Below are 27,605 nucleotides of genomic sequence, written 5' to 3'. Positions count from 1 at the left end.
TGCAGTCTCTTTTTGTTTTAACCACCTTAAACAATTTAGTGTAATCAGCAAACATAACCCCCTCACTGCTGACTCTAGATCATTAATGAATAGAATAGACACACAACATCGCATGGCTTTTGGAGGTCACTGAGCATCATCAGTTCTAGCTGGACTGCTGGTGGAAGGGTTACTCCCTCTTGGGTTTTTAACGTTGTCGCGTGGTGTGTTTTTTTGCATACCTTAGGTTTTGCTCAAATATGCTGATACTTCCTTCTTATTTCTCAACAGCTTAGCTTTGTCTCCAGTCGTGTAGTTTACTATTAGAGGAATAATAAACTATTCACAATAGTTAATGCAGTTTAGGCAGATCAAACATCTGGTTTCTTGGACAGTTTTTACATGGACAGCAATTTGTTAATTTTGTAGGCTTTACATTTTTTCCTAAGGAAGATCTCATGACATCCTGTGATTATATTGTCAAATTTTATTCTATCCTTTTTGTGGTAGATGGGGCCCCAGGAATGGGTTCACCTGGAATACCATGGGTTCCGCTTAGGTGATGAATGCCTCACAAATGGTTTAGGTGTAGGTAATGTGCTGCTAATCCCACCACACTTCTAAGAGTTGTTTCAGAACAGAAAATAATTTAAAGTGGCATGGTTTGAATAAACAGAACTATGGCTCTAGCCATAGTTTTGGTTACTATAACATAGCTAAATCTGTATCCACCAACAGTTGAGTTTGACTAACAATAATTCAGTCCAGTCACCCTAGGGAATAGTTGAAATATCCACTGTTGCAAGGAGAATATTTAAATCTTTAAAAATGGTAGGGGTCTAGGGATACTTAACATGTTGAATTTAGATTTAGAAGATCCTGATTGCTTCTCTTAAAGTTAAGTATCAATGCCAGCGAATCAGAGTTCCCAAATGCATTCTAAAAGATGGAGATAAGGCCATTTCTTCTGTCAGGAATGTACTCGCCTTTCTGCCTATAGCAGAAGCATAAATATTTTTTTAACCTTGGACTATTGTACTTGGACTGAAGTATGCATTACAGTCAGAGTGCTGGTTTGTTAGGCCCCTTATTACTGGCCTCTAGTTGATACACCTCTCAGCCACCACAAGACCTCAGACCTGATTTGATGCCAGTATTTTGCTGTTTTTTTAATGTAGTACTTGGCTGCTCTGCTTGGTTTTACTTTTGCCATTTCAGGCAGTCAAAACTTTATAGTATAATGTCAGATATAGTTGTGGCTCATAAATGCAGGTGAAATCAAAGAACTTGCTTCTCAGTTAATGATGGGAACAGAGATCGGAGAACTGTAAATTATGTTTTACTTCTGCATTCCTTTTAATAATTGAATTGGCTGTTATAATAGATCCATCTTACATTTAGGAATTTTTTTTACTATCAGGTGGTTCTACAATCTCTTATTTGGCTTCTGGTCAAATGAGATTCACAGAACCTGGCAACATGCTCTGTAAGTTGCATCAGCTTAATTTGCAGAAGTTCACTTGAACTATGTGAGTAGTGAGGGCCTGCAATAAAATAGTGTTGTGCCAACCAGGCTGAGTATCTGTAAGAAGTGGTAGAATTAAAGGAAACTGCTTTAATATTTAAGGAGCATAAGAACATGGTTCCTTCTTATAACAAGCAAGCCGTAGTTCTCTTTCACGCCAGTGTGTTCTGTGACAGTTGTAATATGTTAATTTAAAGCAGAAGTAAAAAGCTTCTCTGATTTTCTTTCTTCTTTTTGAACTAAATTTACTTTTGTAATCTGCTAGACATTTTGACCAGATTACTGAATGAGGTTGAAAATAAGATTTACTAGTACAGTGGTCTTATTTTAACAGGACATCTCTAGTAGTGACCGAACCTAATTGCAAATTACAAAGTCATAAATCTGTTACAGCAACTTTCTGAACTATGTTAAGAACATATTCATTTGTAATAGTGAATTTTCTACAATGGCAGGAATCGGACTAAATGAGGTTGATCCAGCTCTGATTCCACGCAGTCTTAAAGTCAGCAGTGGTGTTTGCATTTTAAATGATGCTGCTCATCTGTTTTCTGATGTTGCTGCACTTGAGCGGAGGTGGCATAAAGAACTTGGAGCTAGTGTAGGATCATATTGCAAATGTAAATCATAAAACATAGGAGTTTTGTGCATCTGTTTCACATGCCTTCTGTTTTCAGTGATGATGAAGCTGCCATAACTCCAGACTTTTGCAGACACTACCACAAAGTATTCTGTGTCCACAGTTGTTCTGGCATTTTACCTCCTTCCATAGAACTAAATAATGGCATAATGACCAAAGCTTTGGATATCTATATGGGAAACTCAGGTTTGATATTTGCTTACCTGTGTAGCTCATTAGTTAGTCCTGATCATCAAATTACCTTGCAAAATTGTTGTTTATTAAAATAAAGCCACAGAATAACTAGCTTCCTATGATAATTATACAGGGGTCATAACTTGTATCCTGAGTAGCATATGCAGGGAGACATATTTTCTCCTGAGTTCTTGATAACACTGTTCTCTAGAGCCATTGCAAACCTGTAGGCCTCCGTCTTTCAAACTGCACAATCTAAAAGACTTGCCTATCTACTAGTAGTGATTTGGTTGACACACCTGGTCATACTGTTTTCATCTTTCTTTTGCCTGTGATCCGGACCCTATGCCATCTGAATGAGAAATGGAGGTTGCTTCCCTGTAAACGGAGTTCTTCCCAAGTGCCATTGTCTAGTCAGGTATCCCTACCACTTCCCTCTTTTGGGAAATATTTTTTTATTTACTAAAAGATAGAGAAGCAGAGGGACTGAGCAGTAGCTCTGCTTTAAAGACTTTATCTCCATGTGTTGGATGGTATACTTCCTGTGCATTGGTAGTTAAAAGGTTCCAGTGCTCCCACCTATTACTTGGCTAGACAGGGTCACTTAGGAAGAATTCTCCTAACAGGTAAGGGACTTCCCCTTTCTAACTCCAGTTTTTGTGTCATGTTCCAGGTCTTCCAAAGGTTGATAAGCCCCTCCCAGAAAAAGTAAGTTGGGTTGTGATTTTTCTGATTTATAGAGAGAAATTTAGTGGTCATTCTGCCTCTTCATGATTTTATAAAGGGTTGGCTGTGTACAGTTGTAGTTGCTTTATTTTCCAAGTCATCTTAACTTGTGCAGTTGCAACATGATAAAACTGACTTATGATACTATATATTCCACTAAAATGGTAAAAAAAATGATATTTTTGTGGATTTATTCTGAGCACTTACATTGTAAATGGGAGAAGCTAATATTTGAAGATAATAGTGGTTAAGTTAATAAAATTTAAAAATGCCAAGGACTAGTAGATGGAATCCTAAATGGAATATATTTGTGAATTTAAAAGGTTCTAATTATGACAATGTCATCTTCAAACAATGCCAGGCTGTCTGGCTTGATTGATCTGTCTGTTGTGCTGAACATTTGCGTGCCATTTCATGTTCAGGCATTTACTGATATAAATAGTAAGGACTCTTTTCTCTAGGATAAGGCCCTCTTTCACAATGAGAAGTACATTAATCATACTTCTATTTTTAAAATCCATGCACTTTAGGACTATTATAAAGTATGCAGTTTGGAATAGAATGTTGTCATGTCAGACACATAGTTTGTACCAACAAATTTTAAGATTTAAAAAGAGAATGAGATGGCTAACAAACCACACCAATGGCTGATGTGGAAATGAACAAAAATTAGTTAGCTCTGGGCTAAACTGTAGGGTGGTACCATTGCAGCATAGAACATTATTGAGGGTTTGCTCCCAAAATAGATTTTAGGAAACCACTTCTGCAATAAGTGGGTGGCAGCAATCTGTTGGTACTGACTGCATAGCATTGGGTTATTTTAACCAATGAACTGTACTCTGGAGTATTATGTAAAATCTTTTGAGCTTCAGCTATATTTGTGGTAGATATTTGCTTATTAAAAGATAGAGCAATGGATGAAGGATGGTAAAAAGTACTAGTTGAAGCAAAGGGCAGTGGAAAATAACTTACAGATTTATCCATTTAATGGAGATTGTGACAATTTGCTACAGATCCGGATGACCACTGGTGTATAGATCAATCTGTCAATGCTAGCTTCCACCTCCTAAATTTCATTATAGACTTGTATGCAGGAGGTTCTATTGGGAATCTTAAGTTACAATCGGGGGAAGGAGCACTTGGCTGATATTCCGTTACCTCCAAAATACATACTAAGCCCATCTTCTCCACACCCACCCTTTATCTAAGCATGCATTGTGCATTCTGATATGTGGGGGCTGGGTTAGATTGTCAAATTACTCAGTCAACATCACTCGGTTAAATTAAGAAACTTCATTTAGAATCAGGAAAGAACAATATTGCAAATTATAAGCAAAATTTTGAATAAGCTAAACTAGAGAACATCTAATAGGTATTCCAGACTTTCATAGTCATGGGTAACTATTATTCAAAGATGAGTTTTCCTTATCGAAACACTGAGTCCTGTGAGTTTGGGGAAATGTGGATACAGTGGTACCTTGGGTTACATACGCTTCAGGTTACATATGCTTCAGGTTACAGACTCCGCTAACCCAGAAATATTACTTCGGGTTAAGAACTTTGCTTCAGGATGAGAACAGAAATTGTACGGCAGCGGCGCAGCAGCAGCAGCAGTGAGAGGCCTCATTAGCTAAAGTGGTGCTTCAGGTTAAGAACAGTTCCAGGTTAAGAAGGGACCTCCAGAACAAATTAAGTGCGTAACCAGAGGTACCACTGTAAAGGGATCTGAACTCGCTAGTCTGGAGTAAGAAGAAGGCCAAGGGGCTTTTAGTCCACATACCACGGATGAAAATCTTTCCACAGTCCGATGGGACAGAGTACTGACACCTGCAGTTGTATGCGTCACATGTGGGAGGTAGGCAGCATTTCAAAAGTAAAGTGTAATTTGATGTAGCGACCTGTTCAAATAATAAAGCAGTCCTGTGTTGGGTGAAGCAGCTCTTACAGACCTAATTACATGTGGCATGAAAATATACCAAACTCAATCCTGATACTCTGCCCCTTCTAGGAAAAGCTGCTTAAGGTAGGGGTAGTTTGGAGGTTAGAATGAGAGGAAAGGAATGCTTAATGTTTTGCCTTCTTACGACTTGTCTGTTCTAAATCTTTCTGCTTACCATTTGGTTCACACATGACAGTGATTTGAGAGTGTTCTGGACTTTTTTTTCTTGGAACACTGGGATCTGTTGTTGAATCACAACTAGCTTTTTCAAAAATGGTTTTCAGAACACTGCAGGAATGGCTGTTTGAGAAATCCAGTCCTTGTTGAATATGCAAACTATTATTATTATTATTATTATTATTATTATTATTATTATTATTATTAAATTTGTTAGTTGCTTTATCTTGCCCATGGCAACCCAAAGCGATTTAAACCAAAAGCCAAATACCCCATGCCCAAATATACATTAAAATTAAGGGGAGAAATACATGAAAAACACTCCACCCACTTCTAAAAGGCCACAGATAGTTCAAAGGCCTGGTTATAGAAGAAATATTTTGCCCAAAGATATATAGTTGCATGTTCTTTGAATACTCAGTTAATTGCTTTTATTTTTTTAAGAAATAAGCAGGCAGATAAGTGTGCGTACATGCAATGTACAGTAAAGACCTATGTTTGATATCTAGACATCAGTACTTCTTGGAGAATTGAGCTCATTGAATATATCAGATAGGTAGAAGGCACAAAAGTGTGTGAAAGCATTCAGGTTTACTCAGAGAATAAACCTAGTAAAATGAGGGATGGGAGGGCTAAGATTTATTTATTTTATTTAGCAGGATTTGTATAGCACTTAATCATCAAAGCCTCTAAGCGGATTAACTTACAAATACTCATAAAATTAGATGTTGAAAGCCAAGTCAAATTCACACATCTGGGTAAACTATTTTTTTATCAGGTGCCAAAAACAATACAATAGATGTTCCTACGTAATATGAATAGGCGGGGAGTACAGGTGCTGCCGCACTGAAAGATTGATTCCTTACATGTGCAGAATGAATATTATGTGGCCCTTAGAGAAATAGCAGTTCCACAGATTGAGTGGGCAGCTCTGCAATGTTTGACAGAGATCACATCGGAGTTCAGCATTCAAATTTATGTCCGAGGGTTAATACCTTTAAAGCATAGAATTGTCATGATGTATATATAAGCTACCAAATCTTTTCTTCCCCAAACAGCAATAAGATAAGATTACCAATCTTAATCATAGCAAAAGCGGATGTATAGAAGACTGGGGACGATCATCATAATCTTATCCCTAACCATTTGTAGAACTTAATTTGCTACCAGCCTAGTTTAATCATCTTAAAACCTAGGCATGCGTCTTTAATCCTAATTCGAAAGCTTGCCCTAACTTTAGTATCCCATAATCTGTTGTAGATACCATAAATTCCTTTGATCCATAAAATTATGTATAGAAGAGGCCTGTTTTTAAAAAACTTAAATGGAAAATACACCAAGATCTTTTCATAATTAAATTAACTATCATGTTTTTTACATTGCTTGTCTTTCTATTCTATGTATCTCTTATAGCAACCATAATTGAAGATTAAGACAAAACTAATTTAAAACAGATTGAAGTGTTCTTTGTCCCTGATCCCCTTCTTACAATGTACTGTACAATTATCCTGAATAACTCCTTAGGTGTTGTGAAAACAAGGAAATGTTTGTTTGCTAGCTTATTTACATCTTTTAAAATCTGTTTCTTCAATTATTATTTTCTCTAAAGTAATGGTAGTTGAGCACATGTGCCACATGTCAGCAAGATTTAAGTGTAATATAGTAGAGCTATTGTCCAGTACATGTGTAGCATATCCTTTTAAAGTGTTGGCTTGGGTATTGCCTTTGTTATAGCGAGCTGTAGAATTATGACCAAGTTTTCATCCTGTCCTGCTCATGTCCAGGAATACTGCAACTCCCTGCTGCCCCTGCCACTTGTAGTGTTACACCTCCTGTCCCAGTACTCATGTCTGACTTAGAGTGATACATGCTTGACTTGACTAAATACTTCAATTTTTCATTCATGTCCTCTGAGGCATTTCTGTTAAAGAAGATCACAATGTTGCTTTGTAACTAATGTTCTAAACTGCATGACAGCATAACCTAAAATTTACCTTTCATATTTTGATTCTGAAATTCAGAGTCTACCAGTAAGATTTTCTAGTGCAAGCATTTGGGGTAACTGACTTGAAAAAGCAGTTTTTAATATGGGGTATGTATGTGATAACTCTTAATTGATGCAGTTAGCAATAAGCTGTAGTTAATCAAATGATGCTAGGTGTGCTGTGTTTATATTTTTGCAGTATGACATAGTAAAGCAAGAAACATCAAGTTCTGCTGAGCTCCTCAATAAACTTTGGTGTATGTTTAAATCTATTAGAGAACTCTGTTGGCATATAACAAGAAGCCATGGAAATATTTCAAACATGCATGGAAGTATTTCAAATGTTTCACTGCATAAGCATTGACCTGCTATGACAATAAATTTGTGCTGGGGTGTTGGTGGTAGAATCCTGTCATAAAGCCTAAACTGAGAACCTGAATAATTAACTTATGGCTGACAGTCTGCTTGGGAGACTTTTTATTTGTACTATCTTAAATATTTTAAATATAAGAGTTTTGAAAAGTATAGTTAGAGTAGCATGGGTAATTTAGTCAATTGCAAATGTGTTGTTGCAATATGGGGTGGAGGAATTATGTGTGGTATTCAACCAAGTTTCCTCAAAGTAGACCCATTAAAGTTAATGAACATTGTTAAGTTAGGTCCATTCATTTTAATGGCTCTACTCTGAGTAAAACTTAGTTGGTTACCACCCAGTGTGTGGATTAATGCTTGGAAAATACTGCCTGGCCAGATGTCCCATAAATTAATGAAAATGCTCATCCATATAAATCGCTGTGCCTACTTGAACTTGAAATTCAAATGTACTTTTCCTTCTGTGCCAAGCCAGGCATGATGATAGTATATGAATGCATCTTTGCCACTGATTTTTTGGAAAGTAGCATCCAGTTTGGGACTAAAGGTGGAAGTCCCCTCCCCTTTCTTCTGCAGTGGCTATTTGCCATAGTAGTAAAAGTATGGGTGCCAGCAATTGTACCTGGATCTTTCCCTCCCCCGCTGCTTTGGAGATGATTCACCCACCTCCCTTATACACAGTTTGAACCTCAGTGGCTTCTGAACTTCGGTTGCCTTCTTGAAGAGAAATTTCAGAATGAAATAATTAGCTTTATATAATTATAAAACAACAAATTGTACACATAAACCTTTAATCGATGAAAAGAATGTTTGCAAATTTCTTAATTGATTTGAATGTGACAAACTTTACTTTCAAGAATAAAATGCCTATTCCTAATCACTCTACTAAAATTAGAAGGATACTCATTGTTTATATGTGGATCTATTTTTTTCTGCTATTACTATAGATTGCATTTCCAGCCTCCACATTTTTGTTTTCTTTTTCAAATGATAATTGATATAGAATTTTGTGTTTTAAAAATATTTTTATTGATTTCAATAAAACAAATAAAGCCGCTTCAAGTAAACATATAATCTGTTACAGATACAGATTATAAAATACCTAATACAACAAATGATTAAATTATTTTAGAAGAGTTGCAAATATTGGCCAGCATTCTACATTCTACAGTTTCTCTCTCCACCAAAATATGAGCTATTTTCTTCTGTAAGTAGAATTAGACAATGTCCTCTTAAGAAGTGCAATAGACAGGTTTTATTAACTGTTGTAATTTTCACTGCTGATCCCTTATTCAGTTTTCAAATATTAATAAAACTTAACATAACGATAGTGATGACAAATGTGACTTTCTCTTATGAATCCATAATCTTTTCTGCAGCTGATCTACTTTTATTGTCTTGTGACACAACTCAATTCTTGGTTGCTGAACTTAATTATTTATTCAACAGGATGTATAGACCATTTAATCATCCTTAACATCTAAGATGTGCATAGAATATAAAATGCTCATTTAGAGATACAAGTAACTTGTTTTTAACATTTGACTTTAAGCTACATTTTATCACAATATAAGTAAAAGCAGCAGTTACTAAAATATGTGTAGGCTAGTGTAAACAAAGACATTGCTACATATGGTGAAGGGATCTGCCTATTAATAGCAGTTAGGGAGTTCCAGACAGTAGGTTGATTCCTTGCAAGTGGAAAATGAACATTACATGACATTGTAAAACTTCCAGTTGGGCATATATGGGGAAAGCTGATCTTTCCAACTAGACTGGTCCAAAGCACATTGTACTCGTGGTATTCTATTTAGAAAACATGGTTTTAATCTTTTAGTTGAAGGTATATCTTGACTTAGTAATAATATAACCTTTCTAGTAGGAAGCTATGCTGTGAGAGTGCATCTCCCCACCCCCACCCCAATGTGCAGAAAGGTGTTGCTACTCTTTCCAACCATGCAGGGCCATTTTAATCTGAATAGAAAATCTGTCTCAGGGCTGAAGTACAGTAATTAGCTGTCTCTTCAGAGTGTCAGAGCAAAATTACCATTGTAATGGTTTAGCTGGAGGATAAAAGGATTGAATTTGGGTCCCTTTGCCTGCCAAACTAAGTTGCCATGGGAATTTTCAAACGTAAGAGGCGTTTACTTAGAGCAATTTGAAGGGTTTGAATAAACTCATAAATTATGGTTTTTAGAGCAGCAGCAATCTCTGCTTTCTCTGGCATAGGCTGAGCAGCAACATGAAGGCTGTTAGAAACTGCTTATGCTTAATGAGAACGAGTTGATCCATGCTCCCGTGCAGACTATCAGCTTATTAAAGCTAAACTGTTTCTGCTAAATACTGTACAGTAAGCACATTTCAAGAGAGACAGTTTGTAACAAATCCCTAGAGTAAAAAACAAAATCTGATTGCTGTAGATGTAAATTGAATTTCCCTTGCTGGATTAGATCTCTTTTCAAGTAATACTATTAAAAATGGTTCTTTATTTTGTTTCAGTAAACATTAACTTGATTTTAACTTTCCTCCCTGCATGTAATATTTATTACAATACTTGTCAAATCTGACTATGGAGGGGATAAAGGGACACTGAAGACTTCATTTGAAAGCAAATAAGATGTCTGGGCACTTTGATCTGGTTCTTTTGGGTCACGTGTAAACATTTGCAGAGACCATGCTCATTCTCACTAAAGAAGTTGGGCTTTGACCTATTGACTTTGCTAGTCAACTTTGACACTGTTTAAATGTGAGCAGGTAGATTCTCTTTCTGTAAATAACTTAAGTAATGAACATTGCTCATGCTTGTTTAACCTTCAGTTGTTCTTGATGAGTCAGCTGTAGATGTAACAGTAACATGTGTTCTGTTCTGGGCTTTAAGAGCATGGTTTTAATTGAAGCCTTTGTCTTTTATTTTTGTTGATACCAAATTGGATGTGACAGAGCTATCACTCCTATCTATACCGTGTGTGTGTGTGTGTGTGTGTGTGTGTGTGTGTGTGTGTGTAAGAGAGAGGGAGAACTTTTTTAGGGAGAGAGAGAGAGAGAGAGAGAGAGAGAGAGAGAGAGAGAGAGAGAGAACGAGAACACACTATTTTAGGAGGGTGTGTGAAAGGGGCAGAACTGTACCTCACATAAGCTGGCTGTGCTGTCTCTCTTGAGGTACATTTGTCCCAACTTGGCTGACACAATATCAACTAGGCTAGGAGAAAAGTGCCTGGGATTGGCAAGTATTTGGGGAGGATTCAGCTGTCCTCATTCATGTGCTGATTTTGATCCCCAAAACCTGTGTTGTGCAAATAAAAGATATTTGGCCCTCAGCTTATATTTGTGATGTCAGGCTCCAAGGTTCTCTTCTGGCAGTTCCTTCATTGTGAGAAGTGAAGTTACAAGGAACCAGGCAGAGAGCGCCCACCCTGTGGAATGCCCTCCTATCAGATGCTAAAGAGATAAAACAATTATACAATTTTCCTCAGACATCTGAAGGCAATACCCGTATTGGAAAGTTTTGTTATCTGATGGAAGTTACTGGACGTTTCATTGTCTTTTTTTAATATTCTGTTGGAAGCAGCCCAGAATGGCTGGGGCAACCCAGTCAGATGGGTAAGGTACAAGTAATAAATTACTATCATAATCATCATCATCATCATTTTTTGATAGTGTTGGAAGGGTTGTAGCTCAGTGGCAGAGCATCTGCCTTGTATGCAAAAGGTCCTATGTTTTCCCCCCTGCATCTCCAGGGAGGGCTGGAAGAGATTCTCTTTCTGAAACTCTGGAGAGCTGCTGCTGATTATTGTATGTGGACCAATGCATCTGACTCAGATAAGGCAGCTTCCTATTCCTGTGTTGTGTGATAAGTTTAAGGACTGTCAACTGATTAAAGATTCTTGCTCCATGGGTGTTAGTCCCAAGGTATGTCTATGGCACTTAGGAAAAAGTCAGCTTAGAATAAAAGTGCAAGCTTAGCTTTCAGATCAAACCCAGTATATGTCTCAGTTTATATGTTGCCCTTTAAGACCTAAAACAAAGTTTGAGATTCAAGTTTCAGCTTTCATTTCAAGTTAAAACTAGCTAAAAACTCACTCGGTTTTGAAAATGAAAGCAAGTGAAAACTAGAGGGTAACTTACACTTTAAACATAAGTTCATGTTCGGTATAGACTTTATTTAAGGTGTGCTTCATATAAATTTCAAGTGTTAGAGACTCAGTGAATGTTAAGCTCAGTATTTGGTTGAATTTCAAAACCAGCCACACCTTCTTCAGTTTTAAAACTTATACAAGGAGTTTGAGTCTTACATTTTCTGAAGGGCTTCAAGGGCACACCCTTATCTTAATTCCATCCATTGCCTCCTAGCCTAAAAAAAACAACAACAAAAAACACACACACATCCCTAGAGGGCTAAATGGACCTACACTCCATATTTCAAATTTCTGTTCCCTGGAATTTGGTGCAGCCCAGCAATTTGAGCCACACATCCTTATATTCATCAAACAATGACCTCTTGATCTGCTTGGTTGCAGGAAGAGGTGAGGGAAAGTAGCCAAAGCTATATATTTAGGGCAATCTAGTGATGGAGACTGCCCTGTGACAAAGCATTTCAGCCCTAGTGATAAAGCATTATTGTAGCACGCTAGTCTGGCAGATGTACAAGCTCAGCAGCAGGACAAGGAGCCCAGGGCACACTACTCTCCTCACCTAAGAAATGCCAAGCAGCAAAGTAAAAGTTGTGTTACAACGGTTGCACATCACCCCAGTCTCTGCTGAGTGATGGCAAGATTCCAGGGGGTTCCAGGGTCATGTTTCCGTTGTAAATTCAGGCACATCATAGACTGTAGAGTTTAAATATAAATGGTTTATTTTACACTTACATACACCTAAGAGCAGGGATCGGCAAGGGTTACCTCACCTGGGCCGGTTCACTCCAGTGTAGATTCCTCCGTGGGTTGGACTGTGCCTGTGTGTGAGCACATGCGCCCATGATTTCCGGCTTCTGCGCAAACTTGATTTTCGGCACCCCGGAAGCAAGGCACCACGCTGCACCAGTTTAGCACAGTGCGCGGAGACTCCCCAAGTGGACGGCTCAGTTCGGGGACGGCTCGTGGGCCAGTTAAATGACCCCTGTGGGCCACTTGTGGCCCATGGGCCTTAGGTTGCCTACCCTGCCTAAGAGTTTTCAACGGAAAGGGTGAATGCAGGCCCCATTGATGCAAAACTTAGGTTGCTAGTTAGGAGGTTGAAAGCTAGAATCTTCAAAGTAGCTTTATCTGAAAAGCTACCTATACCATTCATAGGGCCACCTGGACAGGCACAGCTCAGGGGGGACTTCAACAAGTGAAATAGACAGTGATGTTTGTATGGGGGGTGGTGGATTTGTTTGGTACTGTCGGGTGGCGCATAAGGGTATAAACCAGCCCCATAGAACTGGGAGGGCTCTACTTAAACCAGAGTGGAACAAAAATGTTGCTGTTTAAAAACAAAAAGGTGGAAGAGCAGCTTTTAAATTGATAACTGGGAGAAGGCTGGTGAATGTTCAAGATATATCATTCTGAAGGGTTGAGGGTGAAAACGATTGAATGTTCAAATGGAAGAGGGCAGAACTAGACAATGCAAGTGCAGGTGGGCATAATAGCCATTCAGTGAATCCAGGTTGCTTTAGATTAAAACATTTGTGCCAAAGACATTTGCAGAGGTACACTGTATACCAATGTTTAAATGCTAATGCTAGAGGTATCCAGATCAAAATGGGTGGGCTGGGGTGCTTGGTTTTAAAGAAAAGCATACATAGGTATTGTGCTCATAGCAGAAACATGGTAAAAATAAGTGAATTAATGGGACACCGGTGTCTGTGGATATAAACTCCACAGCATACACACATACACTAGTAGCTTTTGAATTTGTGTTGGCAACCTAGTGTGTAGCAGCTGTGAAGAAAAGCTAATTCCATTTTAGAAATCATTATGAAAGGGATGGAAAAATAAAACTGCCTATCCCATGATGCTTTCCCAGCCTACCTAGAGATTCTAGGGATTGAACCTCTGAGGCCTTTTGTATGCAAATCATATACTTGACCACTGAGCTTCTGCCATTTTATCAAAGCTTACATTGTGTTAAATCAGCATTGTTTTCCCTATACTACTCCCTGTTTTTGACCTCTTAGTACAGTGATTCCCATTGCGGGTCAGGGCATCCCTGGGGGTCTGCGGAACGAACCTTCCCCTGCCAGGGACTCACTTACCTTGTTAATTGCACAGTGAAAGCTTACATGGACCATCCAGCCTCTGCTCCCAACTAGCACTTGTTTGCTGGCAGGGGAAAAACTTGTGAAAGAGTTGCTGGATAGCAAGTGAGCTGGGATTGGGCAAAAAAACAGTTTCTTGGGGCTCTTGAAATTGGAGGGGGTGGGGAGAAAGTGCAAAGAAATCACTAAGCAAAATTTCCATTATGATTAGCACAACAGCTCACCCTCTGATGATTGAGTTTAGGTGCTTCATAAAGTTGTCCAGATTATTAATTAGATCAAATCTTGAGCTTTGACTTCTAGGATCTTCTCAAAATTGTGTGAAGAAATGAAAAGCCAACATATGCAGTTACTTTTACATACAGAAGTGTGTTGGCTGTAAAGGGGGGGGGGGATATTGAATCAATTCTTTAAGTTACATGATGAAGCAAAACTTTTTTTGACAGATTTAAAATTTCCATGTGATCAACTTTGCATGGTTGTGTATGGTAGCTTACTTGGCAGACATTTCTCACATACTTGAATACTCTGAACACAAGCCTTCAAGGTAGTGATGTGAATTTTTTATTTTTTATGTTGAAGATAAGATTGAGGCAGTGATTTAAAAAATATGGTTATGGGCATGCCAAGTAGAAGGTGGTAGCCTCACTAACAATATGACTAAAAATATGACTAAAATGGTCACATTAGTGCATGTAGGTTTTTTCAAGAAGTTATCAAAGTCCCTGTAAATTACCTGAATATTTCTACTTTCAGAAACAAAAATGTAAATGCAAAGCTAGATAATTTAAAAATCTCTGGCAGCATACTCTGCCAGTCGAGCAGTCAAGTCTTTCAAATGTAAGGTCATGTGACTGACACATTTGTCCTCTAAAGAGAGGACATGCAATTCTTTCTTTAGTACTCTGTATTTTTAACTGGCTGAATGCAAGTCTTAGCCAGAAGTAAGATGAGCTGTAGCCACCCAACAGAAATAGCATTATCATCATTCTGGAATTTATATGCTGGTAACAACAAAACACTAGTGGAAAATAACTTGACTTGGGTTTATAATGTATCTTGTTGAGCTGAGTAACTTTATTTGTTGTGCATGTACCTTTTTATAACAAAAGTTCTTTCTGCACGGGGTGCACACTGGTCTGTAATATGTATTATCTCTGGCGGTTTAGAGGATGCATACGTTTGAGTAATAATGGCATAAGAAGAGCCCTGCTGAATCAGATTAAAGCCTATCCTTTTACTAGATGCTAGTGAAAAATTCCACAAACAGGAAATGAGGACAATAGACCTTTCCCCTGTTCAGAGTAGTGCTGTCTCTGATCCTGGAGGTAGTATGTAGCCATCACCACCACTGCCACTGCCACTACTAGTTGTTGTTGTCATCGTTATTATATCACCCATCATCAGTAGATCTTAGGATGGTTCACAACATCAAAATACAATATGAAAAACACAAAATACGTAATAAAAAGTCCTTGAGGCATTGCAGTCCTGAGCCATTTAAGGCTTTATAGGTCAAAACACCTAGGGATGCGGGTGACGCTGTGGGTTAAACCACAGAGCCTAGGACTTGCCGATCAGATGGTCGGTGGTTCGAATCCCCACGATGGGGTGAGCTTCCGTTGTTCGGTCCCTGCTCCTGCCAACCTAGGAGTTCAAAAGCATGCCAGTGTAAGTAGATAAATAGGTACCGCTCCGGCGGGAAGGTAAACGACGTTTCCGTGCGCTGCTCTGGTTCACCAGAAGCGGCTTAGTCATGCTGGCCACATGACCTGGAAGCTGTACGCCAGCTCCCTCAGCCAATAAAGCGAGATGAGCGCCGCAACCCCCGAGTCGGTCATGACTGGACCTAATAGTCAGGGGTCCCTTTACCTTTACTAGGTCAAAACCAGCACTTGAATTGGTCCAGGAAACCAATTGACAGCCAGTGCAGTTTGGGCCAGCATCAGTGTAATAGGCTCAAAATGTCTTGCTCTGATGAACAACCTGGCCACTGAATTCTGCACCAGGTGAAGTTAATAGCCTTATTTCCCATGAGTTGGCCCCATTCTCCTTTTAAAGCTGTCTTAAGTTGGAGGTTATCACTGATTCTTGTGGAATCCAATTCCGTAGATTAATTAGTGAACTGTATTAGATTACGTAGGTGTGTTCTGCAAGAGAAGCATTTATTTGTAGGACCACACATCCAAATAAGCAATCTCTAAATTTTGTACCTTAGAAATTCCAAATATGGGCACCCTTTTTCTTAAAAAACAAAAACAAGCAAGCAGATAAGACACACCTGTATCCTTGCCTGCCAGAGGCAAACTTTTAAAGGAAAGATGGCACCTCAAACAAAACACCATACCTCCAATTTACTACTTGCCTTTCTGTCAAAGAACTGCAAACTGTCTAAGTACTTGGATCTGAGTAGGGTCAACTTGGTAACTTCCTTTCATGGGTATCTCAGCTTCCATCACCAGGGTTCCCATGGCAGGGCTTGGTATTCAGTTGCTGTGCAAATAGTGTGGTGAGCTTAAATGTTTATACATTTTTTTTGTATAAACAGCTCACATTAACTCGTGTTCATGCCCAAAGAATATGGTTTTTAGCCCCTCTTATGTAGAGCAGTGTTACCAAAAACTAAGTCAATATTTAGAATTATATAAGTTCCATGGTAGTGACTCTGAACCTGGACATATACAAATGTATTCACTCCTGGCACTTTATCTTGTTGCATGTTAAATAACTAAAAAAAGGAATCATGGGAAAAGTTGCAATTAGAGCAAGTATCATTAAATAGAAAATGTCCAAGTGAAGAGAAATGCAAGGAGATAGTGCTAGCTCCCCCCACCCTTGGTGTGTCTTTAACATTGTGACCATTAAATTTGTCAGTGAAATAGTCTTTGCATATCATTTGAACTGATAGCTTACTTTGAAAAAGATAAGGCAGTAGCGCTGGCTAAAAAATAATGATGTCAGTTTACTGTTGCTTGGCCTAAGCACTGTAATGTGCATCATAGATTTATTCCAAAGAAAGTATGCCATATCATTAGTTTGGTGCTGCATATCCTGCTGAGGTATTTGCAGGGATCCAAATCTGACTTTGATTATTTTTTTTAGTTACCAAGTTGTATCAGAAAAGTACAACGGCGTTGACAGTTTGAGTGTCCACAAATGTTTAAGCCAGAAATAGTATGTCTTGTTTTCATTTGGTATCCATTCTTAGCTGCTAGTAGTAATTTTTGTTTACTTTCGGGAAGGGTCACAGCTCAGTGGTAGAGCTTATTGCATTGCATTGGAAGGTCACAGGTTCAACCCCTGGCAATGCTTGAAACCCTAGACAGGCCCTGCCACTCAGTGTAGACAATAAAGAGCTATATAGAACAGTGGTCTGACTCAGTAAAAGGTACCTTCCTATCTACTATTCTTCTGCAAGTGCACTTAGTTGAACATAATCCATGCTCATTCCCTATCACAATTTCTTTTTCTTATTGGGGTTTATTTCAGTAAATCCTGTTGTTTCCTAAAATGGCTACATTTCTTTCAGAACTTTCTTCATAAATTCATTTCTTGAATGAATCTTTTCCATCTTTAATGGTACCAGTCAGTTGTTTCCCAAAGTTGCTTTGGTATATCCCATCTGGGCTGCAAGAATCATAGAATCATACTCTAGTCCAACCTCCTGCAATGCAGGAATCTCAACAGTAAGTAGGAGTGGGTGGCAGGAACTACCAGAGAGTAAGACCCATTGGCAGCACTGCAGAACTGTTGTGTTGCAATTGGGCAAGGAAACGAGTGGGAAAAGCCTCTCCCAAGCATCCTTCCTTCGTCACAGCCTGTTTTGAGTTAAGAGTACTGGTAACTATAAAACCACATGATAATTTTCTGTCTTATACCAATGTTCCATTTTCACAGTTTTCTCACAGTGTTTTTGTGGGTCCTTGCAAGTTAAATGCCAGTACAGTGGTACCTCTACTTACACACACCTCTGGTTACGTATCCTTCGGGATACGCACGTGGCAAAACCTGAAGTATATTTTTGGGTTTCTTCGCATGCTCAGAAGCGCGCTCTGCGTGCATGCACAGAACAGGCACCTCCAGTTGCAAAAACCTCGGGATCCAACCGGAGCTGTGGAACGGATCCTGTCTGCAACTGGAGGTACCACTGTATTTTGATCTTAATGATGTGTAACATTTTTGTCTCAAAGTTAGAACATAATACTGGATTCGCAACAAAATGTTGTAGTGTGGAGTGCTGCTGTTTCGACTTCTAGCCACTCCAGCAGTCAGCACACTGTGACAACTGAGAACACTATGAACTCTTTAGAACTGGGTGTTATATTGCCCAAATTCACTTTCGAGTCTATATTATGATACACATTTCATAATTTTTGACCTGGCAATATATTGCAATTCATGGTGTGTGCATGCTATGCAAAAATCACAATGTGGGAAAAACCTCAAAGACAACCAGTGGCTCGACAAAGCTCCATCCTAAATTCAGACATTGTGATATATCAGTATGTTGTGATATTTAGCTGGTGATAATAGTGCATTGTTGAAACCAGGTATCGCCCAGCCCTAGAGCTCGTGGGCTGTTTTTGGAATCACCCCGCTTTCCTAACTATTTTTTGTATTTCTGCAGATGGTTAGTGTCTACCAAAGCTTGGTGGTACCTCCCTCTTGCACACGAGTGGTGCATTTTTGGCTACATAAACAACAGCACTCATAGACTGGGCATTGTAGACAGAGGGAATGACAGTGTACTCTTGAAGCTCCAGTGCATATGTGGAAAAGTCGCTTTAGAGATAGCACATTCAGTAGAGCGGGTTCATGGGTTTGAGCCCTACTTCAGGCAAAAAAGATTCTTGCATTGCAGGTGGTTGAACTAGATGACCTCTTGGTCCTTTCCAACTCTACAATTCTATGAATTCTATATGGAAGCTGTTTGATTGTTGTTATTTGTGCTGGGCAACTGTGGGTGATTAGCTTGTGATTAATCACTTTTATGTGCTCAAGATTCTTACTCTTGCCTGGTGGAAAAAAATCTCTTACATGGAATTCTCCCATACTTGCATGTGAAATTCAAAAATGATTTCAACTAGGTTTTACTGTATGAAATATATATAAATATATAGTAGATCTTAGGATAGATAGATAGATAGATAGATAGATAGATAGATAGATAGATAGATAGATTATAGTAGATCCATGTGTGTGTGTGTGTGTGTGTGTGTGTGTGTGTGTGTAAAAAGATTCACTGTAGTTTCAGTAACACCTAGCTTTTATCTAACATTTATAGCATAGTAAAAAGTATCAGAAAATTCAGCGCAAAATCTTAACAGCATATAATATGGTTTTCAATGTTACTAGAGACTAGAATTCAACAATTTCTTTGCCCGCCCCCTCCAATTATTAACAAGAACACTAAACATTTCAATTATGTGAGTGTTTAGTGTGTTAGAGAAGAAAAGCTAGTTAGACAATAAAAGGTTTGCCAACTATATTAAACTAATAAAAACCATGCTTTGTCAGACTTTCCAGAAGTCTACTTACAGCAGCACCTTAGCAGTATAAATTACGGTACTTTATTCATTGATACAGACTTACATGTAGTCTGATTTCCGTTGAAGATTCTTCATCTCCCTTTTGCACCCTCAGTTTCACCCTCTTTGAAGTAGAATGCTTACTGAAATTTCTGACATTGGAAACATGCTTTTTAGTAAATTGAGAGGAGAGGTATTGGCCAAAGAAAACAATTAAAAAATTGTGGTGTGCTTTTACACCATAAATTGTTTTAACTTGTGTTTCTGGATCACAAAAAAGAATTATACAATTTTCAGGATTTGAAAAGAAAAGACTGTGGAACAATTATTATTGTCCTTGAACATTAATGAAAAAACACCAGCTAATTTTAAACAATGGCATAATAAACAAAAACTACATTGTGGGCCATGCAGCCACGTTTATAGAGAGAGTTTTGTAAACCAAATATATGGGTAAGTATCATTTCAAAATGATACAATATCCACAGCCATGGTAGAAGCAAAATTATCAGGTGATATAGGCAACCCCACCTTCTGACAAGATAGAAGTGGAAGGTGGGGGTGTTGCAGTATTTGCTGCATTTCCAGTACATAAGATTATCTTTCATAAGTTTATACTTACTATCCATTAAAGCTGCAAAATAAATCCAAATACAGAATTAAACACCTTGCTATTTGTAGCTTTGTGATCTGTCAGCACAAGACTGCTGTAATTGTAGAAATTGTGTCTGTTAAAGTTTTAGCAACTGAACTATGGACTTTGAATCCAGATGGAAAACAGCATTTGTGTGCATGGATAGTAACTTTGGAAATATGTTGTCTGCAGATGTCCCTGGCAGAAACAATATCTAAATGGTTTCCCCAATCTACCGTCAATAACTCTGTAACTGCTTGCAACTGCCAATTGTTATTTTTCTTTTGGGATTTAAAGAGATACTTACTTTATAAGACTTGATGGAAGCCCAAGATAGCCTCATGTGCAGCTTCCACTATACAACCATGTTTCATGCAAAGCTGTTAATAAAGTTTTCCGTTGCAGACCGCCTATAGCTCTGCATTTGTGCCTTTCATGCAGTTCTGTTTGATAAAGTCTATGGTATCCAAAATGTTGTGTGAAAGAGAACAGCCTCCAATTCTGCTATGCTGTCCTTCTAAAAAGCTCAGTGCTGTTTAGAAGTTATGAATATTGGCTTCCTTCCAGTGTTCTTAGAATGTAGGAGGAAGTCCAAGGAGAGTAGTGTTTTAGATTTAGGACTGAAAAAATAGGGACCTCATGTAGGTAGAGTAGCATCTGAGGGAGTTTCTCTATTTTGCAAACATGTTTCCACTTCATATATTGAAATGTGATAAGCTTTTGCAAGCGCATTGATACTGTAAAATACTCTACTAATAGTCTACTTTATTTGTTCAGGCAGAAGGAGAAGATAGCCTTAAAAAGATGCAGTTGATGGAACTTGCAATTCTCAATGGCACCTACAGAGACGCCAATATCAAATCACGTAAGTACAACAGAAATGTGGGGGTTTTATATGGGAGGATGCTTTTAAGTTGTGTTTGTTCGCACTAGATTGGAAGACAAAATATTGCCTGTGTTACATATGTAGCCCACTGACCCCTTATAGATCTTGCCATTTCCATAATCTTGACTCCTACACAGAAAACATCTCATGAATGTGCTTCACATGCCCTATCTTGCTTTTCCAGAATGTGCACACTCTGTTTGTTTAGTAATATGACACTGCTGTACTTATAATGTCATGGCATCATACAAAGTGAGCAAAGCATGCTGCTGAGAGGATTGGGATTAGGCACATTTCTTTCACATCTTAACTCTCCTTAAGAGTATCTTTAAATATTGATCTAGCTGTGTAAGACCCACTTTTCTTAGAAGGGCTTCTGCATGACTGGGGTTAACTTAGATCTAGCCATGTGAGCAGAGGCTGATTGTATGGTTGCTGGCAAAAGAATTGGCACCTGCAAGGAAGGGTATATATGCCAGTGCTGTAGGAAAAACCCACTGAATAAGCTACCCTCTCTTAGTTCCAAGAAGGACCAGTTTAAAAATAAAACAAATGTTTTGAAGATATTTAATATATAGTTAGTGTTTTCTGTGTAATTATTGGCATGTTTTCCCTTTTTTCAACTCTTCAGCTATGAGTTCAGTCATATATTTTTTGCAATGGTTCTTGGTTTCATTCAGCATGTTTTCAGAAACTGCATATTCAAGGTTATCTTAAAACTAAATGTCTTGAACTAATTGGGTTAGATTTCAGTCATGTTTGAAACATAATTAACGGGCAAATCATTGCACTTTGAGGGTAAGAGTAGTCAGCCTAATCACTAATTGATATGGGCAATAATTTTTCCTGTCACTGCCTTCTTTCATTTAATGAACCACAGTCTCGCATAACAAACCCAACAGAGACTTACATAATGCAACTAAGTTAGCTCATTCTGTTAGCTTTAACACAGAGCTTGTCCAGAAAAAAATGGATTTCTTGTGTGTTAAGGGGACCTAAAATTATTCTTAGGCTTTGATCAGTGTGTTGAAGGCTCCAGATGCATGCATTAAGGTTAACTGCTTTCATTGAAAAGAGGTGAAATGTTAACAAAAAAATATCTTCCTGCTGTTCTATTGTCTCTTGATATCATCTGTATATGTTTAAACTGTGCTTAAATTGGTTAAAAGAACTTAAAACTGAAATCCTGTCTATACTTGGGAGTAATTTCTAAGTAAATATGTATTGGTTAAAACCTACAAGTCCAATTGATGCATATGGGACCTTGCAATCCAATTAAAACTCAGCTGATTTTCAGTGATTTTTGTGGAGTGTCTTACAGGTAGATTTCCCAGTAGCTGAATTTTTCTTACATTTTAGGCGTGTATCTTGAAGCTTGCTTGGAACATTAGCATTCCCTGGATTATTTGCTTTCTTTAAGTGGATGTAGTGGTGGTGATGGGAGGTTCTAGCTGCTGTAGTTCTAGATATAGTGGAAATGTGCAAGCAATATTATGTTGATGTTTTCAGTAAAGTCTGATTTATTCCCAGGCACCTCTGGGTAGGGCTAGAAAAGACTCCTGTCTGAAACCAGGAGAGTTGCTTTAAGTCAGTATAGACAATACTAAGCTAGATAGATCAGTGTTCTGACTAAATAAGGTAGCTTTATTCATATGTTCATATAATTTGAGGGTCTGTACTGTGGCGTGTAGGGAGTTACTCTTAACTAAAGGTAGGGTTAGCATCTTTTTTCTCTACCAAATATTTGACACATAGTGTTACGTGCCTCTGAGCATATGCAGAATGCATTTCCTTGGTTAAGGGAGCTCTTCCTTGTTTACCCAGGTTTTTTCCAGAATCTAATTTCCTTCAATCTGTCTGCCTTCTTTAGGATAGCAGTGACCCTAAATGTGCTACACTGCCACATTTCTTTTTTTATTTTTATTTCTAGCCCGCTCTTCCTCCCAAAATCCAGGGCAGCAGTACAATAAAGTTGATACTGAGGGGTAAGCTCCCAGGGGTTAAGGAACTTAGGTCCCAGGGTTTTGAGGGCTTTGTATGCTAGTAACAACACTTTGAATTGGGCAAAGAAGCATACTTGCAGCCCGTGTGGTGCTTTTAGGACCAGTAATACATGGTCCTGTTGGGTTGCCCCACTCAATGAGCACATTACAGTAGTCTAGGCAGGATGTCACTAGAGAATAGACAACTGAGGCCAGATTTTCCCAGTCCTGGAACATCTATAGCAGGCAAACCAGCCTAAGCTGGGCACAATCACTTCTAGCCACAGAAGCCACTTTGGACTCCATTGACAGGTTGGAATCCAGCAATATTCCCAGAGTGTAAACATGTTCCTTCATGTGGAGTGCAGCCATCCTCCCCCCACAAAAAAGGTTGTCTTTCTAATAATTCCTGGACACGGGTACTACCCAGCCACAGTACTTCTGTTTGGTTAGAATTCAATCTCAGTTTATTAGCCCGTCACTGCTTCAAGCACTAATCCAACACCTGCACAGTGTCTGCTGATTCAGGTGGAAGACAAAGATCTGCATGGTATCAGCATGCTGAGGACATCATGATCAAAATCCCCACATGACAGTTCTGGATGATTTCATATAGCTGCTGGATAATGTTGGAGACAGAGTGGTACCTTGCAGGTCCCACAGTTCAAAAGCCATTGGCTGAGCAACCGTGTCCTAGTGCTACTTTTTGGTTGGAGCAGAGCCATTGTAATACAGTGCCTTGTAACTTTCACCTCCCTGCATCATTCCAGAAGCACACCATGGATCATGGCATAAAAAACAATGGAGAGTTCAAGGAGACCAGCAGAGTTACACCGCTCTGTCTCTCTTCAAATAGAGGTCATTAGAGTGTACTTGGCTTTTCAGTGCTAAAACAAGGCTGACATGAGTCTAGATAGTTTGAACCTGGGCCACCCAGTTTAAGAGTAGAGAGCAAATTTTCCCTTCTCCACAGAGGAGAGGCTTCTCTTCCATTCTCTTCTATAGGAACTAAGTAGGCTCGCAAAATAGGCCTTTCTCTGCTAGCCCTTCTTATGAGTAAAAAGCAGGCTATCAAACATTTTGTAGACTACCAACTTTGGGGCTAATTTACCAGGCTGATCTTCGAGTCTGACCTGCCTAGGCTGTTAAAGTAAACAATACTAGGGTAGATGAACCAGTGTCATAATTCATTAGGCTGCTACATGTTTTCATAGTTGTGCCAGTCACCCTAGGGCCTATTCCTTCACTATGAGTGAGCACAGTGTTTGTGTGTTTGCATTTGCTTCACAGCATGCACATGCCCAACTGTACTACAAATGCAGCCACCACTACCGTGTGGTGTTTTAAAAAGCAAGTATGTGCTGTAACAGCATACATATATGACTAACAACAAGAATGATTCAGCTGTATTTTACTGCCCCCCCCCTACTTTTCATGGTTCCATTCTGGCAACTGGCCACAAGGATAAAATTCAGACCAGGCACCCTTAAACGAGAGGTATTGTATAAAATTGATGCAGGTGTTAATGTTTTTTTAGTAAAGGCAAACTTTGTTGTCTGGTTGGTTCTAGCATAGGGTAATTTAGATATGAATATAGATATAGATACAGATTTAGAGACACCCCAACAGCACTGTAGCTAATCTGTTCTTATCCTATTTACTGTTTCATACCAGTATGCCTAGCACAGGGAAGGGGAACACATAACCCTCCAAATGTTGCTAGACTCAAGCTCCCAACATCTCTAGCCAGCATGGGCAATGGTCATGGGAACTGTAGTCTTGCAATGTCTGGAGGGCAACAGGTTTCCTAGCCCTTGTCTAGTATATAAACTAACTATAACAAGATCAGTCCTGCATCTGAGGTAGGTCCTCTTAACAGAAGTGAATGGAATTAAAACAACAACAGCAGGATAGCTCTTGTAAACTCCCATCTAGTCATATATTTTTTACAGGCTTCGGTTGACCGTGGCACCTAACTTTGAACCAATTTAGTCTAGCCTAGCAAGGCCTGGTTATTTGGTTCTCTAAATAACACCATGATAATTCTCTCAGAATTACAACTTAAGAATTCTCTTTAGGGCTTTCCTTTCATTATTAGGTAACTTCTTGCTGTGAATGATCAGAAGTCAGGTGAGCATGTTTCAAGCTCTCACTTTTCATAGGCCCAGCTGGGTCATAAGTAGCATACATTCCTTATGATCTGGCCAGGCTTCATTCATACTTGTATTGGTAAAGGTAAAAGTACCCCTGACCGTTAGGTCCAGTCATGACCGACTCTGGGGTTGTGACGCTCATCTCGCTTTACTGGCCGAGGGAGCCGGCATACAGCTTCTGGGTCATGTGGCCAGCATGACTAAGCCGCTTCTAGCGAACCAGAGCAGCACACGGAAATGCCGTTTACCTTCCCACTGGAGCAGTACCTATTTATCTACTTGCACTTTGATGTGCTTTCAAACTGCTAGGTGGGCAGGAGCAGGGGCCGAGTAATGGGAGCTTACCCATCATGGGTATTCCGAACCGCCGACCTTCTGATTGGCAAGCCCTAGGCTCAGTGGTTTAGACCACAGCACCACCTTCATCCCTTACTTGAATTGGTTGCATGTGTCAATCCTATTCAATGCCACAGGATGTGTTCCCTCATTCAGATACATGGGGAGACAACGACAGCAGAATCTGTGTGCAGAGTGGCATGGCTGCCTAGCTCATGTCTCAATGGATTTTTTAAATACCCCTGTTGGCAAAAACATTGTAAAACAAACACATAAACATCTAATAATACAAAGCTTCATTGTTCAACAATGGCTTATACTTCTGCCTACTGGACCCTAAAGCTTGGTTTCTTTCATTCAAGTTCAAGTTTCTGATCTCTCTCATCTTCAAGTAAAAGAAAAAATTATAATTGGGACTTTGCTACATGAATGCAGATGATACCCAGCTCTACCTCTCTTTTAAATCAGAACCAGTGAGGGCAGTGAAGGTCCTGTGTGAGTGTCTGGAGGCGGTTGGAGGATGGATGGCGGCTAACAGATTGAGGTTGAATCCTGACAAGACAGAAGTACTGTTTCTGGGGGACAGGAGGCTGGCAGGTGTGGAGGATTCCCTGGTCCTGAATGGGGTAACTGTGCCCCTGAAGGACCAGGTGCGCAGCCTGGGAGTCATTTTGGACTCACAGCTGTCCATGGAGGCACAGGTCAAATCTGTGTCCAGGGCAGCTGTTTACCAGCTCCATCTGGTACGTAGGCTGAGACTCTATCTGCCTGTGGACTGTCTCGCCAGAGTGGTGCATGCTCTGGTTATCTCCCGCTTGGACTACTGCAATGCACTCTACGTGGGGCTACCTTTGAAGGTGACTCGGAAACTACAACTAATCCAGAATGCGGCAGCTAGACTGGTGACTGGAAGCGGCCGCCGAGACCATATAACACCGGTCTTGAAAGACCTACATTGGCTCCCAGTATGTTTCCGAGCACAATTCAAAGTGTTGGTGCTGACCTTTAAAGCCCTAAACGGCCTCAGTCCAGAAAAATACGGTAGTTCTCTCAGTCTGGTCAATTATGCTGTCAGTCTGGTCAAATTATACTGGCCCTCACTTAGTGAGCCCAGTCAACATACATGATGACTTTGGCTAGGTTATTGTGGATCACTCTTTCTCACAGAGGATTTGTCCACTGAGTGAGGGTTCTACATGGTCCTTCCAGATGAATCTGCTGCACTTTAGTTTCTCACATTCTGATTTGCACTGGCATCTGCAGCTTGTTTTAATTGTTCCTCCATACAAAAGATTAAGCATAAGAAACTTTTAAAACGTTGATACAAGATAAAAAAAAAATTTGTACATCTTTCTCTGAATCTCTGAGGTGATATTTGCAAGGTATATTGCATATGTGGTACTGGGAAACTGACCATGGAACTTGACAATTTTAGAGTTTAGTTTTGTGGTACTACTGTTTCTTGTATTGTGACCTAGGATGTGAGCAACTAAAGCCAAGAAGGTGCTAATGAGTTCAGTTACTACCCATCCAATCTGTAGCTGCTGTGTTCTAAAGAGTTAGAAAGGGAAATTTAAAACCTAAATCCAAGATAACTATTTTGATGTATCAATGACTTACTCCCAAGTAAGCAGACACAGGATTTCAGTCTAAATATTCTGCTGAGTCAAGGCTGTTCCTGTCTTTTCTAACCAAACTTAGGTTTTCCATACTAAAAAATGGGATGTTTTGGGAATTGTGTACTAACACTAAAGGTTCAAGGTCTGAGAGAAAAGCAAAGAGCTTCCCCCACTTAACAGATTTTTTTACTATCACATGACTGTTTTATTAGAAAAGTCGAACCAGGAACAGTAACCTGCCACTTCTGTCCTAAATATGCTCTCCTGTGCTCTTAGCAGACTGAATTTCAGGTCACTCTTCCATGACATGAGCAAATAGTTGGGTATTTTTCATTGGTCCTTTCCTAACTTTTATTTATTTAAAAGATTTATACCCATTCCCCTTCCACAAAGGAGTCACTTAAAGCTGCTTACAAATGAAGAGCAAACACAAAAGCATTAAATACAATCACTAAAACATAAATTAACAAAACTAAAAACAGCAAAAACACTAAGAGTCTCATTGACAATACATTGAGCAGCAACAGAATCAAAAGCAGATTTTAAAAAGCAAGTGTTTATGTGCTGGTGGACAAGAAAGAGGAAGGTAACGTAACCTCTTGGGACAAGGAGGCACCACCACAGAAAAAGCTCTCTTATGTGTTGGTTACCTACACATACAAGACAAAAGCAACAGCTGATCTTAACAGATGGACAGATTCATACAAGAATAACTT

The 27,605-nt window shown here is 39.2% G+C and overlaps 1 protein-coding gene across 9 annotated transcripts in view; it reads left to right on the top strand.

Annotated features, from left to right (window-relative positions):
* The window catches only part of QKI (QKI, KH domain containing RNA binding), a 109,142-nt gene that overhangs the window by 65,148 nt on the left and 16,389 nt on the right, over window positions 1–27,605 (top strand). For all 9 annotated transcript variants that reach the window (XR_014167196.1, XR_014167197.1, XR_014167198.1 and 6 more), the window contains exon 5: window positions 20,691–20,778. Coding sequence is in view for 6 of the 9 variants with exons in the window: in XM_081906933.1 (XP_081763059.1) it covers window positions 20,691–20,778 (88 nt within the window). In the remaining 3 variants the exon portion in view is untranslated. The remainder of the gene's footprint in view (window positions 1–20,690; window positions 20,779–27,605) is intronic.

The sequence above is a fragment of the Podarcis melisellensis genome (genome assembly GCF_964234715.1).
Source record: "Podarcis melisellensis genome assembly, chromosome: 3".
NCBI classification, from domain to species: domain Eukaryota; kingdom Metazoa; phylum Chordata; class Lepidosauria; order Squamata; family Lacertidae; genus Podarcis; species Podarcis melisellensis.
Note: the sequence above shows the minus strand (reverse complement) of the source record. Positions and strands in the feature narration are given on the sequence as shown.